We start from the raw sequence: 15,095 nt of genomic DNA, 5'->3' as shown, positions 1-15,095 counted from the left end.
ATGTCATACCTTTTAAAAACCTGCAGTAGGTGTTATAGAGGGTCCTCATGGCCAATTCTTGCAAAGGCAGCACATGATCTGTTTCTGTCCCTATAGATTTCACCTCTGCAGGCAGGAACACTGTTAACTGGCCCGATGAGAAAGAGAGCAGTTTCACTTCTGAAACTTGAATTGGAGAACCACAACTAGAGGACACAAGACATTTAGAAAGTTATTAGAAAAATAATAATAAGAGTAAAAGTAACTTTATGGGGAAACCCAGATGGCCAACCCAAAGCATGCCTGATCTTGTTTAATGCAGCACATTTCAAGGATTTCTTGCCGAGTACAATACTCGTCGACCCATTTTCTATAGATCCCCCACCTTCTGCAATGTGCTAGCCATGGGACATCTGGAGGTTTTATCAAATAACATTCAAAACCAAAGAAATGAGAAGACAATCCCAAGGAGCTGAACCAAGTGCACTGCATGTCCCTTACTTTGCCAACACAATAATCTCTTTTAGTTTCTGAATGCCATTATTATTAGGTATTTTACATAGTGCAGCAGTTTCATACCTAAAAGTTAGCTTCCTGTGTCTTGGACCAGCTACTTGAGAACAGTAATGGATTTATCAATGATCATACGTGAGGCAAACTACAACCACCAAAAAATAACATGTAAGTGCCACTCGATGATTCTGTACTGTACCCTTCCCCATCCACAGAGTTCCCTTGGAGGGTGTAGGAGGTGGGTGAAGGGAAAATAGCAGCCTAAGCTGCAGTGAGAAAATATCCCATTAATTCTACTAGTGTCATCCTTCCTGAATCACATAAGAAAAAGGAAGGTTACTGGGATCCAAGGAGAGAAATATAGCTTGTAGTAAAAATAATACCTCTTTACATGATCCCTGTTGCAAGCTATCATACCAAAGAGACACGCATAGGAAAATTATACTAAGAGGTTGGGGAAGTCAACATGGGAATTGGAATTGTTTATGACAACTTAAATTTGAAGCCAAGAGCAACTTGTTAGGGCCAGTCCTAACAAATGGAACAGAAACACAAATCTGTCAGCCTTCCCAGATATAGGACCTAAAACTGAGGTAACTACATTCGACCTGATCAGATGTGAAGGAAAACTCATAGTATTTCTCTGATAACAAAGAATCTCTAATTCTGATTAAAGGAAAAACAGCCCAGAGAAACAAGCAAAAAAGAGCAGCATTAAACAGCAAGTCAATGAGCCTCTTGTTAAATATTTAATACCTTCCCACAAACCATTAGTGGGGTTAAAATGTCATTGGGAATTCAGAGATCCAATATTCCAACAATCCATTCCCCAGAAACCCATATCTAATGAGTAGCTATCACAACAAATAAATCTATAATGTTGTATTTTCAACACTATTAACTCCTTACCAGCCTAGCTAGAAGACACACCTATAAACTCACTACAGTTCCTGCAGTTCAGAGCTGGGCCATTTGGTCCACTTCACGTAAAGAGTGAGGCTATTAATGCCAGACCACAACATTGAAAACCAAAGTAAACAAGCAAAATAGACCGTCCAGAATCTAATAGATACAGACCCTTAAATCAGGATGGATTATGGAATGAATCGCAACCTGTAAGTAATACTGCGTGCAAGAACAAAGAATTAAAAGAACTCTACACCAAATCCATGGAGGCTAAAAAGTAGAACAGAGGATGGTCTAACTAGCTGGAAAAAACAGAGCTGCACAAGAACCCTGGTGAATAAATAACTGGGGAAAGAAATAACTGACCACCTATTGGCTGCCCTCAACAAGCCTGACAGATACCTAGCTGGAGACTATGAAATCCAATCTGCAAAAAATAAGATCAAAATTTATTTTAAGTACTGAGATCATCACCTCTTACATAAAAGACTTTTTCAGTCGGTCTGACTGCAGGATTCCCAGACAGATTCATTACTTAGACAATGCAATTTATGTTCTATTTTCAGGAACCTAGCTTTAAGTTAGTAAGAGCATGTCAGACTGTATTCTCCAGTGGATGGCCAGACATAGCACTAAAGCTGGGATCTTCCACTCTCGCATGACCCATGAAAACCTTGTGTTGGTTGTTACTAATGCCTTCTTGGAAAGAACACAGAAATTCTTCACATGACCATTGTTACATGATTTTAATATCACTCAGCATATTATCAAATAAAACCTTTGGTTTCTTAATAATATATTGAAAATGTGCCTTAAGAATACTCTATCACATTTCAAGATGGTTTCACAACATAAAGACAAATATCCACTTGGTCCACAAATACTACTTTGTTTACTAAAATCAATTGTTTTTTAGTCTGTATTATTAAGGAAAAAAATTATCATTTCCTTTTTATTCCACAGAAGCCTTATAAAAATTAATTTGCTTGCAACACTTGCAAGTCTTTTATCTCTTCTAGATTTATACTCTCCAGAGACACAAGCAGCTACCTTCACCAGCAATGCACATGTAATGACAGCATCAATAACTGGTAAGATCATCACAAGAGGTCAGCACGAAGATGAAATTATTTTGACTGAGTATAAAATAAGGACCTATTAAATTCAAACACCAAAAAAACCACTCAGACATGGTTGTCCAAAATCACCTGAAACAGGCAAGCCAGTTGGACCAAACTTGCTGGACCATTTCCTGCATTGTCACAAGTGGTTTTGGTCACTATCAGTACAGTTCTGTTACCTTTAGAGTCAATTTAACATCTGTCTTACAATTTACAATAAGCTCTGAAATACCAAAGGCTAGAAACTATTTTTCCTGAAAAACAAAACTAGTAGAAGCTTAAGACCACACACAGTTCAGCAGAATTATAAACCAACTGCAAGTATTTAAATATCAACCAGTTGATGTAGGAATATTAGAAAAACCTTAAAATGCCAAGACTCAGCATCTCGCATATTGCAGTGGAGTGCAGGCTATAGAGAAGCAATTTATATTTAACTCAGGATTTGCTGAGAGCAAGCACACCAGAAATTTATAATTAGATGGTAATGGGGACAATCCTCTTCTGATCAGTTTTACCCCAGTAAGGCTCCATTCATCAGTGGTGCTGATCCTAATTTATTATGCTTGTGTCAGTGCAGAAAGAATTAACCTAGTGTCCTAGTCAGACCACTTTTTTCTCACATCCTAACCACAAACATGAGACAGCCTAGGGTATTTTTAAAATATGCATGTAAAAATATACCTGTCAATCCATAATTACTGGAAAACGTTACTTATTTTAGTCAGTAGGTACCAAGACCTACAAGAAGCTGATACTGGAATGCAAAAATGAGTGAAGTAGCTGCATGTGACATTCCAAGATATGGTCCATAACTTACAAAACTGTGGGAACTTATGAACTAGATAGGTGCTGCAACACATCAAAAAATATTCTATTCATTGTGTAGTTCTAGAAATTCTGCAAAGCCTACATATTTGGTCAAACTTCAAATGCAGCTAGGATTAAGCTTTAGGCTTTACATTATCGTTCCAAGTTCCTTCAGAATAGCTGCACTGTCTATCATAGCTTAATATTAAAATATTGAAAGTCAGCAATCAACACCAAAGATATATTACAAAAATAAAACAGGACTGGGAGCTGCAGTAATCCCTTTAAAGTAACATCGGCTCCAATCAAACACACAAAAAAAATCAGTTGTATCATACAGGTAGATACTGATGATAATTTTTACAAGGAACAGGTATGGAAGACATCTGAATTAATTCATACCTACCCACTGCAACCAATGACTTTATTATACAGATATGATGGCAGGCCTTTCAGGTGAATATTGTTATCCACGTAAACATATTGTAGCTCCCGAGAACGACCTAAATCTGGGTTTAAAGAACAAGAAAAGTCAGGGCCAGAAGGAATGACATCATGACAGTTATAAGCAAAGCAATTCTCTTTAATTATAAACAAGCTAATCAGACTCAATGTAAGCAGGCATAAATTCGTACTTCTCGGTAGTAAAATTACAGCCAATGATTTTATTATCCATTTGCTGAAAAGCTGATTAGAAAATGGCACTTAAAAATATTAAAATAAAATAACCCCCTTTCTAGTAGCCCTGAAAATCCCCTTATAAATAAATTTTCACATTGACAAACTCCAGTCAGTTTGAAGGCACAAAGGGACAATTGATCTCAAATTTACAGTGCATACTTCCAGTTCATAACATCAAACTTGCTTTCATTAACTGGCCTCACATCACTGAAATCGTCAAGAATGTGCATCCTTTCTTTTTTCCAATCCTTGTTTCACTACATTCGCCATAACTAAATACAGCCAGTAATTGTTAAGAAACAAATCTCTGTGATGCAATAAATTACAGAACACAAGAAAATATACAAGCATTAATCTGCAGAATATCATACAACAAAAGCTGTGGCTGCAAGTAAATAATCAATGCATCCGTAGGTGTGCTGCTGACATTATTTCTGTTAACAGATTCATGGCTGTCAGTCAAAAGAAGCAAGTACAGCATGTTGAAGCAATTCCTTCATGGACTATAAACATATTAATGTAGCTCCAGATATGAGCAGAGGGATATGGAATAATTTTATTTTGTTGAGAAAACGAAAGTGGGAAAATGAGGCAAAATTAAAAGGGAAAATTTATGCTCCTAGGAATTCATGGAAACAAGAATTTTGCTTATCAGCAAGATTTGGTCAGAGGTAAACTGTCTCCTATCAAAAGGAATGAAAATCATGCAAGGCTTTTAAAAAGACAAACCAAACAGTGAGCTAAAAAGAACAGTCTAAAAGTTTTCAACTGGCAAGAAAGCTGGAGTGTAGGATCATCTGTGCAGCCCATTTCATTTGCAGTTCCTACGTCGTTTGAGATACCGGCTTAGGAAAAGACACATGCATTTAATAAATGCACAAAACAAGCAAACAATGTTTGAAAGCCTCTCTGCCTGGGAGGGGAGAGCTGCAACCCAGACAAACAGCATTATGAAAACATTAAAAAATATCTGTATGCCTCCTAACTTCTTAAACTTTTATGAGTAAGCTATAGAAACTAAGCAAGATAAACAAGCACCACGCTGAATCAGCTACATTGCAAGATGATACTAATATTTACTGATTCTGACTTCCCATCCTTATCAACTGTTAGCTTGGTTGGCATAAAGAAAAACAGAGAAATTAGCAGAGTTTCTGTCCCTTTTGTAATCGTGGCCAAGAACAGAATAAAAATTAAAACAATTTCCATGGTATTTCTTTTCAGAAATTGTATTCAGAATAACAATCTCTTATCACTCCCTACTATGACAATAAGTAATGCAATGCCTTCTTTCTTATTGAATAGTTTTATTGTACACAACAGCTCTGGACACCACTTAGGGCAAATAAAACAAACAGTATTTTGAGTGGTTCTTAAAACATACTGAACATCTTCACCCCGTCGCTCACAGCTCTAAGCAGCAGAAACCTTAAAAGCTCACACTGAGGAGGAGATTTGGAGGGTGCCACCCTACCAAACATTTGATATAAAGGAGAAGTGATTATACCAACAGAAAAAGAGTAGACTGCATTTTTTAAATAAAAATGTTAACATAGAAAAATGGAGTTTCTTTTCTTTTTTTTTTTAAACAAAGTCCCCTATCCCACAGCCTATGGAGCTTTTGGGGACCACTACCGGGGCTTTGTTCTAACCACAGTCCCTGGACATCAGGGGACATGTTCAACCATCATATGTTTTTTTGACCCTACGCAGAGACGTTCCAGTTCACAGAATTATCTGCTGCATCCACCAACTGTTGTGCCCCAAGAAGCAAGCACAAATATCTCTGCTGACTGATGGGCACTGCTGCGAAATGCTGCTGAGCATGAGCATTGTTAAGAGCTAACACCTCCAAGAGATGATTTATTTTGGCTCAGTATTGCAGGGCTGAACATAGTTTAGTAAAGTTTTGGGCTATTTTTAGATGAAGCAAAACATCGTTATCCTACAATGAATAAAAATATTGCAATGCTGAGGCACTGTGACACCATAAAACACGGCAAGGCTGGAAAAGAATCAGCCAATAAAATGGAAACCAGATAGCACGCGCATGGCAGCACTAACACGTAGAGAATATCGCCTCATGTTGCAGAAGCCAATTATACTAAGAAGAGCAGAAAACTAGAGGTTGCTGGAGTAGCTCGACTGTGCTACTGTGTAACTTATTAATGTAGAGAATGGAAATAAATTTTTTTCGAAGAGGCTCATCTTGCTCACTGCTACACAGATGTATGCAAATGGGCTGAAAATCAGGCAAGGCAAAAAAAGCCCTAAAGCTGTTCTTTTCATATGCACCAAGGGGGGAGTTAGACCCATCTCATCTCTTCCCTCTGTCTTTATCTTATGCTATGTTTAGATCCTAAGTTCTGAGTTGTCTGCATTTCCTAGGTAATTAAAGCAAAATTTTGGATGTTAGACAAAATATCTCAGTAGGAAAAATTCAATTCCCAAAGCCAAATAGCCTGTAACTATAAATGTTCCTTTGATATAGTTTCTTTGCATTAAATAACCAAGCATCTTCTAGTTCCCAAAAGATTTTTTTTCTAGTTTCAAACGCTGTCCATAAAGTTTAAATTTAAATAAATCATCATTTTAAAAAGCTCTTTGTATACCACCCACATTAATTTTTATGTCTTCTATCAGTCAACAAATATTGTTAAAACTTCTCTAAGAAACACGCTTCTGAAGAACTCTGTAAAATAAGGAAGCTGTCCATCTATGAATAGGCTAAAGCTACAAAGACGGTTTTCATGTGGCTTTTGCAAGCACTGTACTGTGTCTAAAACATTTCCACTTTCCTCCTTCCAGGCTCCCAGATCAAAGACCTTTCTCCCAGAAATGACCAAATGCCATCAGTCCTGAACAAACCCCAATTCTATTTTTTTCTATTTTTTTTTCCTCTTTCTCCCTCTTTCCTTTTTTTTTTTTTTAACCTCAGGCCCCTGGCATATGCATTCCACATGGCTGAAGATAGAACAAAAGCTCTTGTGTGTCTGCACTGATGCTCTTTTAACCATACTGTGAGGGCAAGGACACAAAAGCAGCATATACTGAGGTAGAATAAAACCTTTGTTTACTGCGCACTGATAATTACTAGACCCATTTTCTAAACAAAACGTGCACATAAACCCTCAATAAAGTGGTATAACACTGAAGACTTGCTGTTATAACACCCCCTGTACTGCCAGTACACTTGAGAATTTATGGCCTATTTTAATTATATTTGTACCTGATTACATAAATCACTCTTTTTTTGCAATGTCATCAGAATCCCATTTCTGCTTGCAGTGGAATTCGTTTTCAGCATTGGAGCATTTGCTAACAGTAGAATTTTAAAGTAAAATTTTTATCAAAGGATAAATTATACTGTGAGTAGATTGATATAAAATGATCAGCAGTTCCATCTGCCATTCAAAAACAGAATTCCTGAGACAATTTATTAGGGCAGCACAGAAGCCATCCTGACAATAGTAGGGCTGTCCAGGACGCAGCTTCTGGTTCAACTTACACACATAATTTGAGTTTTTTTAGAAGTATGTTTATTAGGAAGGCCCAAAGGCTGAGATCCATGCAATCCTGTTTCTTTGAATATAAACTTGACTATTCAACAGCTGAAAATAATATGTTTTTAAAATACTGGTATACCTGAGAATTCAGTGTATTCTGCAGAACAAATGGCTAATTGATTATTGCTTACCCACCCACTTGTTTAAGTACCAGTTCTCCGGAGTGTGACAACAGGTATTTTCACTGTATTTTGTAATATTAATTGTGTTATACTTCTTTCATAAAATGCAGGTGCCTGCCAACTTAAAAGAACATACAGGACAAAAAACTACATCGAAAATCTCCAGCAGTGCTGCTGAAGTACTGCGCTACTGCTGGAATAAATCTTACACCTATCAATCCAGGAACAGGAAAGGGCAGATTTCCATTACACTTAACAAGAGGCTCTACTGGCAGCTACAAGGGACATACTTAGCTGAGGAAAAGTCAATTCCTTGGCATAATAGATGTCAACCACCATATGAAAAAAGTAAAGTAAATCACACTTTAAAAAGCATTAAGCAATATGTTCCAAATATATTTCTTGTAACAGGCACATGTCTAATAAAGAAAAAAAAATAGAAAAAAGCTCATTCTGTCAGGAGATGAATAAAAATCCTCCTTTACTACTCAGCTCTCCAACTGAAAAAACTGTTTGATAATCCATGTTTCAAATCACTTGTAGCTATTTCTACAGTACCTCTCGCTATTATTTAACATCCATACTCGGTCATTAACAAGTAAAGTGAAACTGGATGTAAGACAACACACAAAACATTAACCAACACGTGCACCTAGCAGAAATAATGCTGCAATCATGCCTTAACTTCAGTAATATTCCATGTAGGGCTGTATACAAAGAAAAACATATTTTTTTGCCATGTTACAGATTTTTTTGCTTTTCAATGCACTAACTCTCTTTTCTATATTTCATCGCATCTTGACCGCTCTGAAGCCTTCTGATTCTTCAGAGGAAGGATTAAACATTTACATTTATACTGTGCTCTTTTTCCTCTGAACTCTAGGATTTATGATTCAGTTTCATATCCACAGATAGCAAATTATCTCCAAATGTTCACCAGTGAGTCACTATTAAGAACTACTGAACAAGGTCAATCGACAGGCTTTGATGTTTCCCGTTATTCTAAAAGTTCCTTCTGAATGTTTTGAATTTGAGTCTAAAAATAAAGAAAAAAAGAAGGTGTGTCATTATATTAGAGATTTATTTTCTCCTTTTGAACTTAAAACACTTCAGCAGATCTGCGGCTCATCCAGGTCACAGCTCACTCACAGATAAGCCACGAGTGCCAAAGCAGTGAAAACTTTTACCCTTTAATGTCTCACATCTCGTCTTATTTTTGCAAAATTAAAAAGATTCAACCTCCCTGTTTCATGAATTACAGTTGGAAATATTTGCCAAAATAGGGGAAGATATAGTGTGTGTTTTAGTTAGTACTGTGGAATCTGGACGATGCATCCTGAAACTAATTTTCTCATATATATAATGACATATATTGGGACATAACTAAAACACTATTTTTGGAGACGTTATTTGCCCTTACGTTTGAGTAATATAAATTAAGGTGCAAGGAAAATCAGAAGGACCCTAAACTTCTTTAAAGACTAAATGGCTTGTACTGTAAAAATATTAAGTTAAGCCTATACAAGGTAATTAATCTAGAAATTATTATCTCATTTTTAGCCAACTCAATCTTCAGCTTCTTTTCAATGTGATTATCATAACTTCATCTGCACCTAATTAACACCAAACTCTGACTGCACTCTAGATAAAGTATTAATGGCTATTCGAAGGATAGAGCTGCACGCGTCTGTGCTTCAGCAGAGATTACCCTGTGGCAGCGCTAAGAAGGAACAAACCCTGCTTTTCACAAACAGGCTACACAGTCCAGACTCAATGACAACACAAGTACTTCCCACAACAAACCAGCCCATGCTGACTGCACCTCCTGCTTGTAAAGTTCTGCTTCTACGCTTCCAAACTTGAAAGGGTTGAGAGAAAGGCAGAGAAATTCTTGCCTGGGCTACTACTGTGGAAGTTTTGATGGATGCCTATACACAGAACAAACTAACTTTGCTACATTATGCAGTGCTGACATTCCTAATGATGAAAAATATTTTCTGTGGAGTTCCTGGGATTCCATAGCAAGCTTTAAACCCTAGCTAAGGAATCTTAGTCAAAGCACCAGTTCCAGCAAACAGAAACAGATCATTACCCAAAGTGGTAGAACTCAGATTACATAGTACTATATTTAAACACAACATCATTTAAACGTTTTCCCCCTCAGTTTGCTAAAAATAAAGCAAACTTGATAGCTGACCTACTGCTTTAAAACAGACACGAAACCTTAACCTGCATTTTTCTTGTTGTTTATAATAAATATATTTTCCAACAATTTGATCAGTGTGACAACTCCATAAGCAGAGTTTGTAAGGACAAACATCAATTAAAATAATTTGTTGCTTTTTTTTTTTTTTTTGGACAAAAAGTTTGTTTTCCTGTCTCTGCTCTGACCAGCCCCCACGCCAGGGACAGTGGTGACTCACCAAGTGGCAGAAACGCCAGGCGGTTTCCAGCCATGGAGAGCTCATTGAGGCTCGGCAGCTGGCACAGGTGGCGGGGCACGTACCACAGGTGGTTCCGGTCTGCAGTCAAGTACTGCAGCGAAAGGCACATATGCAGCCTTTCAGGTAACGTTATCAAACGATTGGTTGAAATGTCCAGCGTTTGCAGTTCCCTCAGGTCTCCAACCTCTGCAACCCAAACAGGAAGCATTGAGAATTATTAATATAACTATTTTCACAAACAAGACCACAAAAATCATCTCATATGAATCCAACCCAAAAGTTATCAGTTAGCGGTGCTGTTTTTCTCTTCAGATATTGTTCTTTCAGTCCCTGTTCAGACCTGACACTTTAGCCAATACATTTAAATATGAGATCTCTCAAGATAGCACATTCCTAAACTGTCATAATTACTGCTATAAATATCAACAGTTTCCTGGTTTTAAAACAGAACTAGCAAAAAACCCCCCACCCAGCCCCAAACAAATAATATTACATAGCTTGCTGTTATTAAGGGTGTTTTGCATGACCTCTTATTCATGCAAATTCAAATTAATATAGTCTCTTTTTAAACATTTGAGGAAGCAATGCTTATATCCACCTTACTTAAGATTCTCTTGCAATGAGAAATAAAAATACATGCATAGCACTCCTTGCTTAGTGACAGTCTTTCACTAAGCATGCTTAGGAACAGCAGCTCTGTCTTCACAACACAACTCAAAAGACCCAATTTAAATTAGAAAAAAAAAAGATTTCTTCATAACTTGTAAGTTATACTGTTATGTTATATTGTAGGAAGATATTGCAATAAGTTCTAAAATATAGTTGCAATAATTACAGCTTCTAGAGATTTTCTTTTGTAACATTTTAAGATTTTTGAAAGTATATTTTGTGGTTTTAATAGCATTGTAGCATTTTTCTATATAGGTTACAAATGAAGTCCATAAAAGTCTGCAAGATGTGATCACACAGGTAGCCTCACTTTCTTTGTCTATCGCATGGGACTAGGATGGACTTCTCTGGACTGACAAATATATTAAGCAGCTCTACAGGTTCTCTCTACATTCAATCTAAAAATTGGATAATTCTATAAATTATTTTCCCCAACTATGGGGAAACTGTAAACAGTTTTGCTCTGTTTTTAAGTTTACAGCAATGGAATCAACTCAAGAAGTGCCTGGCACCCCTGATTCTTACTGCAATTCTCAGCATCTCGCAGAACCAAAAGTACTTTGCTCTCGGCAGAATGAAACCAGCTCTCACATCTGATAGCTGCTAGAACAAGATTCACTAGAATTTTCTAAACTGAAAACACCAGACAACCTACACAATCCACAATCTGCACAATTTACAGCTCTATCACCCAGGTTCTTTTAAAAAGATATAAATAGGGTAACACTGTTTAACTTAAAGCTAAACAGAACCTGTTGTACCCTAAAGCTCTCTCTGCAGCAGGAGCTAGAAAATTCGCTGTTCCCTGAGCTCTGAGGTGGCACCACGTACGCTACACCCAAAGAAAACAAAACACCAGTTACATTTCAAGCTGCCTCCTACACAACAGGCAAAAGAAATGGCAAATCTGCAGCTGACCTTGGGAAAAACTGCTATAAATGTTACTTTCAAGACTGAAATAATGAAAATAAAAAATGAGAAGTTATTACTCAATATTAGAGATTGTCACAAAAGTAATAATTAAACAAAACGTGAGTGTGCATTTAAAAAGAGTTTCTGCCCACTGCAAACAATCCCAGCATTAACTACAATAAAGAATCATCAGCACAGGATAGGGATCCTTTTATAAAATATTCCTGACAGAAGCAGCTGCTATACACAAATAATCAAATTCTTTAAACCTCTTAGTTTTGATGTCAACAGGAATCATAAGCTTTATTTACAAGTTATTTCTTCTACTACAAGATTGAAAATGAATGGCAAAAGCAAAATAAATAGCAAAAGACTACTGTGCAAAAGAACTGCAGTAGGACTCACTTTTTAAAGAGTTTTATACTCATGACAAACAAAGCCATATGCTTGAAAACAGTGACAGGAAAAGAGCCACCTACATTCAGCCAAACCACTGACCACATGCAGTCAATAATAGGCCTAGCTATTTTCATGCGCTAACCTTTTTCTCTGCCACTAAAACCAGTTTTCTAATTCAGTTTAGGTCCAAAATCCCATAAATGTTACGCTTGGCAAAGCTGGCAGAGTTTCAAAGGCATTGCTAGAACGATATGTTTCAAATCTAAGAGGAAATAGAAGTATTCTCACTTTATCCTTCATCCAAAAAACACATACTTGCCCAAAATTTCATCCCCTCTACCTTAATCTTCCAATGCATACCAGATGTAAACATCAACTTTCAACATATAGTGCCATATGTTACAGAAACACGCACTGCCCCGTGAAGCTGAGAAGTAAACCAAACAACTTAAAGTGCCATCAGATTAAAGATATAACCCCCAGACTCCCCACCATAGCGCTGAAAGCTCATTTTGAGGAACATGCTCATGCATTTAGTAATGACGCGAAATTAGTTTCAACCTCATTAACACAAAGGAAAACAATAAAGAGGAATAACACAAAATATAAACAGTCTATTAATAGTTTTTTTCAAGCTTTTAGTTACTAAATACTATTATCCAGGATTTAAAAATCTTGCAACATAAATACTGAAGGATGCCTTGGCTTACAAACAGTGAAAAACTTGCAAATCTCTCTCTTGCTATCACCTCATCAAGCACTAAGACACATAAAAGGTAGACTTTGGAAATTTCAGTCAGACTCAGAAAAGAAAATAGCTATTTTCCAGTAAAAAGAACTGACAAAGAAGGGACTTTCTTCAAAGATTCCCCCCACCTCCCAAGGATAAGAAAGAGACAGGCATTGTACTTCACCATTTAAGCACATTGAGGAGTTCCAACTATATTTAAATTAAATCCACAAATTTTTAATTTACCATTTATATTAGCTCTAGGGTTAACACCATCAAAATCATCATGGCAGAGCACATTTTGAAATCAGAGGCCAGAAAAAAACACTCAGTAGCTTTGCTTAAGCTTCTAACTCAGAAAGACCCAAGTCCAAATGTTCCCATCTGATTCTCTGAACCCAAGCGTTTCAGCCGCGTCCACCTGAAGGAATTGCTGCCTTCACACACAGCTGGGCAACTCTGTGGCTTGGCCATATGGTACAAATGTGTTCACGGCGCAGTACACACAACGTGGCTGACAGACTATAAATCCACCTACTACCTTACCTCACAGAAACTTTAACACAGGCGCGTACCCAGTCCTGCCTACAGTCTTCTGAAAGTGGTTTTAGTGACACAAAAGTACACATAAATACTTCGGACTGTATTCTAAAGCTGCCAGTGTTTGAGTAATTCACTCATCTTTTTCATCCTCGATGTTATGAAGATTCAGAAGGGATTACTATGGCCACTCGGAGAATGGGACAAGTGTACTGGTCATCCTATGCGTTTGGGTTTTCAAAAGAGAAACTGCCAGATAGGTTTGTCACTCAACACAGAAGAGAAACATCAGCATACCTCTTCTTATAAAAAAGAAAGTGAAACATTGAAACAATTTCAGGAAACTTCCAAAACTATTGCCCTAAGAAAACTGACTGTATTGGTATATACATCTAGCATCAGTGAAAAAATCCAAGCTATTTCTGAGTCAGATGGCTTAAATGCCAGTTCTTAAAGTTAATTTCCATGGTTTTACAAGAAGAAAAAAAAATATTTGGAAGTAAGCAGACTATACAACATATAGTGATTGCCAAAGGCAATACAAACTTCCTTAACCTTCTGGGGTGCAGCCCCGCCCCCCCCCCCCCCCCCAGATACATGACTCAAAGATAACTAAGAGGGTTTTTTTTTTACATTTCAAGAGCAATCTCACCTTTCCCTGTTGGGCCATAACCCAAAACTTCATCAAAAGATACACGAAACACATACACAATTAGATTTGTGTGTATGGAAGGCATGTATTTACTTTAAAGCAAATGTTATCCAAGTCTTTCCATCCAAGTAAAGGAAAAAAGAGGACAGGAAAGGGCTACAGACCTACCTGCATGAGAATGCACCTCAAAGCAGGGTATTAAGAGAGAGCAGAGAACCTACAAGGAACGGAAAAAGGGACTGATCAGCAAAGAGAGCTGGCACTTAGAGGTCAGGCTGCAGAATTCAAACGAAAACTGCCAGGAGACCATGAAAATGGGAACTTACAGACGAACACAAGGTTTCTCAACAATAAAGAGCAGGAAATTTAGAACTGGTGTCAACAAGGAGTAGAAATTAGGACGACAGACCAAATACTAAGTTAGCTTTGTGCATCATTTTTTCCTGTAAGAATAATGCTGTGTATGAGGACAGAGACAGATACCTCATTAAATAAGGACAAAGCACCGAAAATTACTACATCCATTACTAAAATGAAATGAGGCTGCTTAAAAATTTCCATCCCAGAATACAGGAAAAAAAGGGTTATAAATCAAAATTGCAAACTCGGGCATGAAGCTTTTCAATGAATAGGACATTTTCTGGGATAGCAGCCTGGAGCTGGAGAAGAAGTGTAGGACCTGTGTTCAAAAAAGCCCTGTTAGCGTGAACTCGGCACTCTTTGGTATCTTAGAGCAACTCTTCTGAGGGAAGAGCAATCAAGAGTAACCAATGACTGGAACATAAATAGAAAGCAGAGTGAAAATGCAACTTGGATTTTTCTAACTGTAAATCATGTTACACTGGCTTATCTTTCTTTGATGAAATTTCTCGGTTAATAGTAATGTAGAGTATCACATCTCAATGTCAAAGTATTGGGAGGGCAAAACCAAATCCAGTAGTGGTGTTCCTCAAGGGTCTACTTTGTTGAGAATTTCCATTTTGTATCTTGGTAAAAAAATACTAAGCTTGGGTTTGCTGTCATTTGAAGTACTGGTAACGTGGCAGAGAAG

The 15,095-nt window shown here is 37.2% G+C and overlaps 1 protein-coding gene across 6 annotated transcripts in view; it reads right to left on the bottom strand.

The window, feature by feature from the left end:
• Window positions 1-15,095, bottom strand: part of LRRC28 (leucine rich repeat containing 28) — a 54,622-nt gene that overhangs the window by 10,769 nt on the left and 28,758 nt on the right. For 4 of the 6 annotated variants that reach the window (XR_008451877.1, XM_009565072.2, XM_054077746.1 and 1 more), the window contains 3 exons: window positions 10,122-10,328; window positions 3,736-3,838; window positions 10-185 (listed from right to left, as the gene is read on the bottom strand). Coding sequence is in view for 5 of the 6 variants with exons in the window: in XM_009565072.2 (XP_009563367.2) it covers window positions 10-185; window positions 3,736-3,838; window positions 10,122-10,328 (486 nt within the window). In the remaining variant the exon portion in view is untranslated. Of the gene's footprint in view, window positions 1-9; window positions 186-3,735; window positions 3,839-10,121; window positions 10,329-14,212; window positions 14,262-15,095 lie in introns of all 6 variants that reach the window. The other 2 variants (XM_054077747.1, XM_054077745.1) reach the window with 2 other exon arrangements.

This window comes from Cuculus canorus, chromosome 12, assembly GCF_017976375.1.
Source record: "Cuculus canorus isolate bCucCan1 chromosome 12, bCucCan1.pri, whole genome shotgun sequence".
NCBI classification, from domain to species: Eukaryota; Metazoa; Chordata; class Aves; order Cuculiformes; family Cuculidae; genus Cuculus; species Cuculus canorus.
Note: the sequence above shows the minus strand (reverse complement) of the source record. Positions and strands in the feature narration are given on the sequence as shown.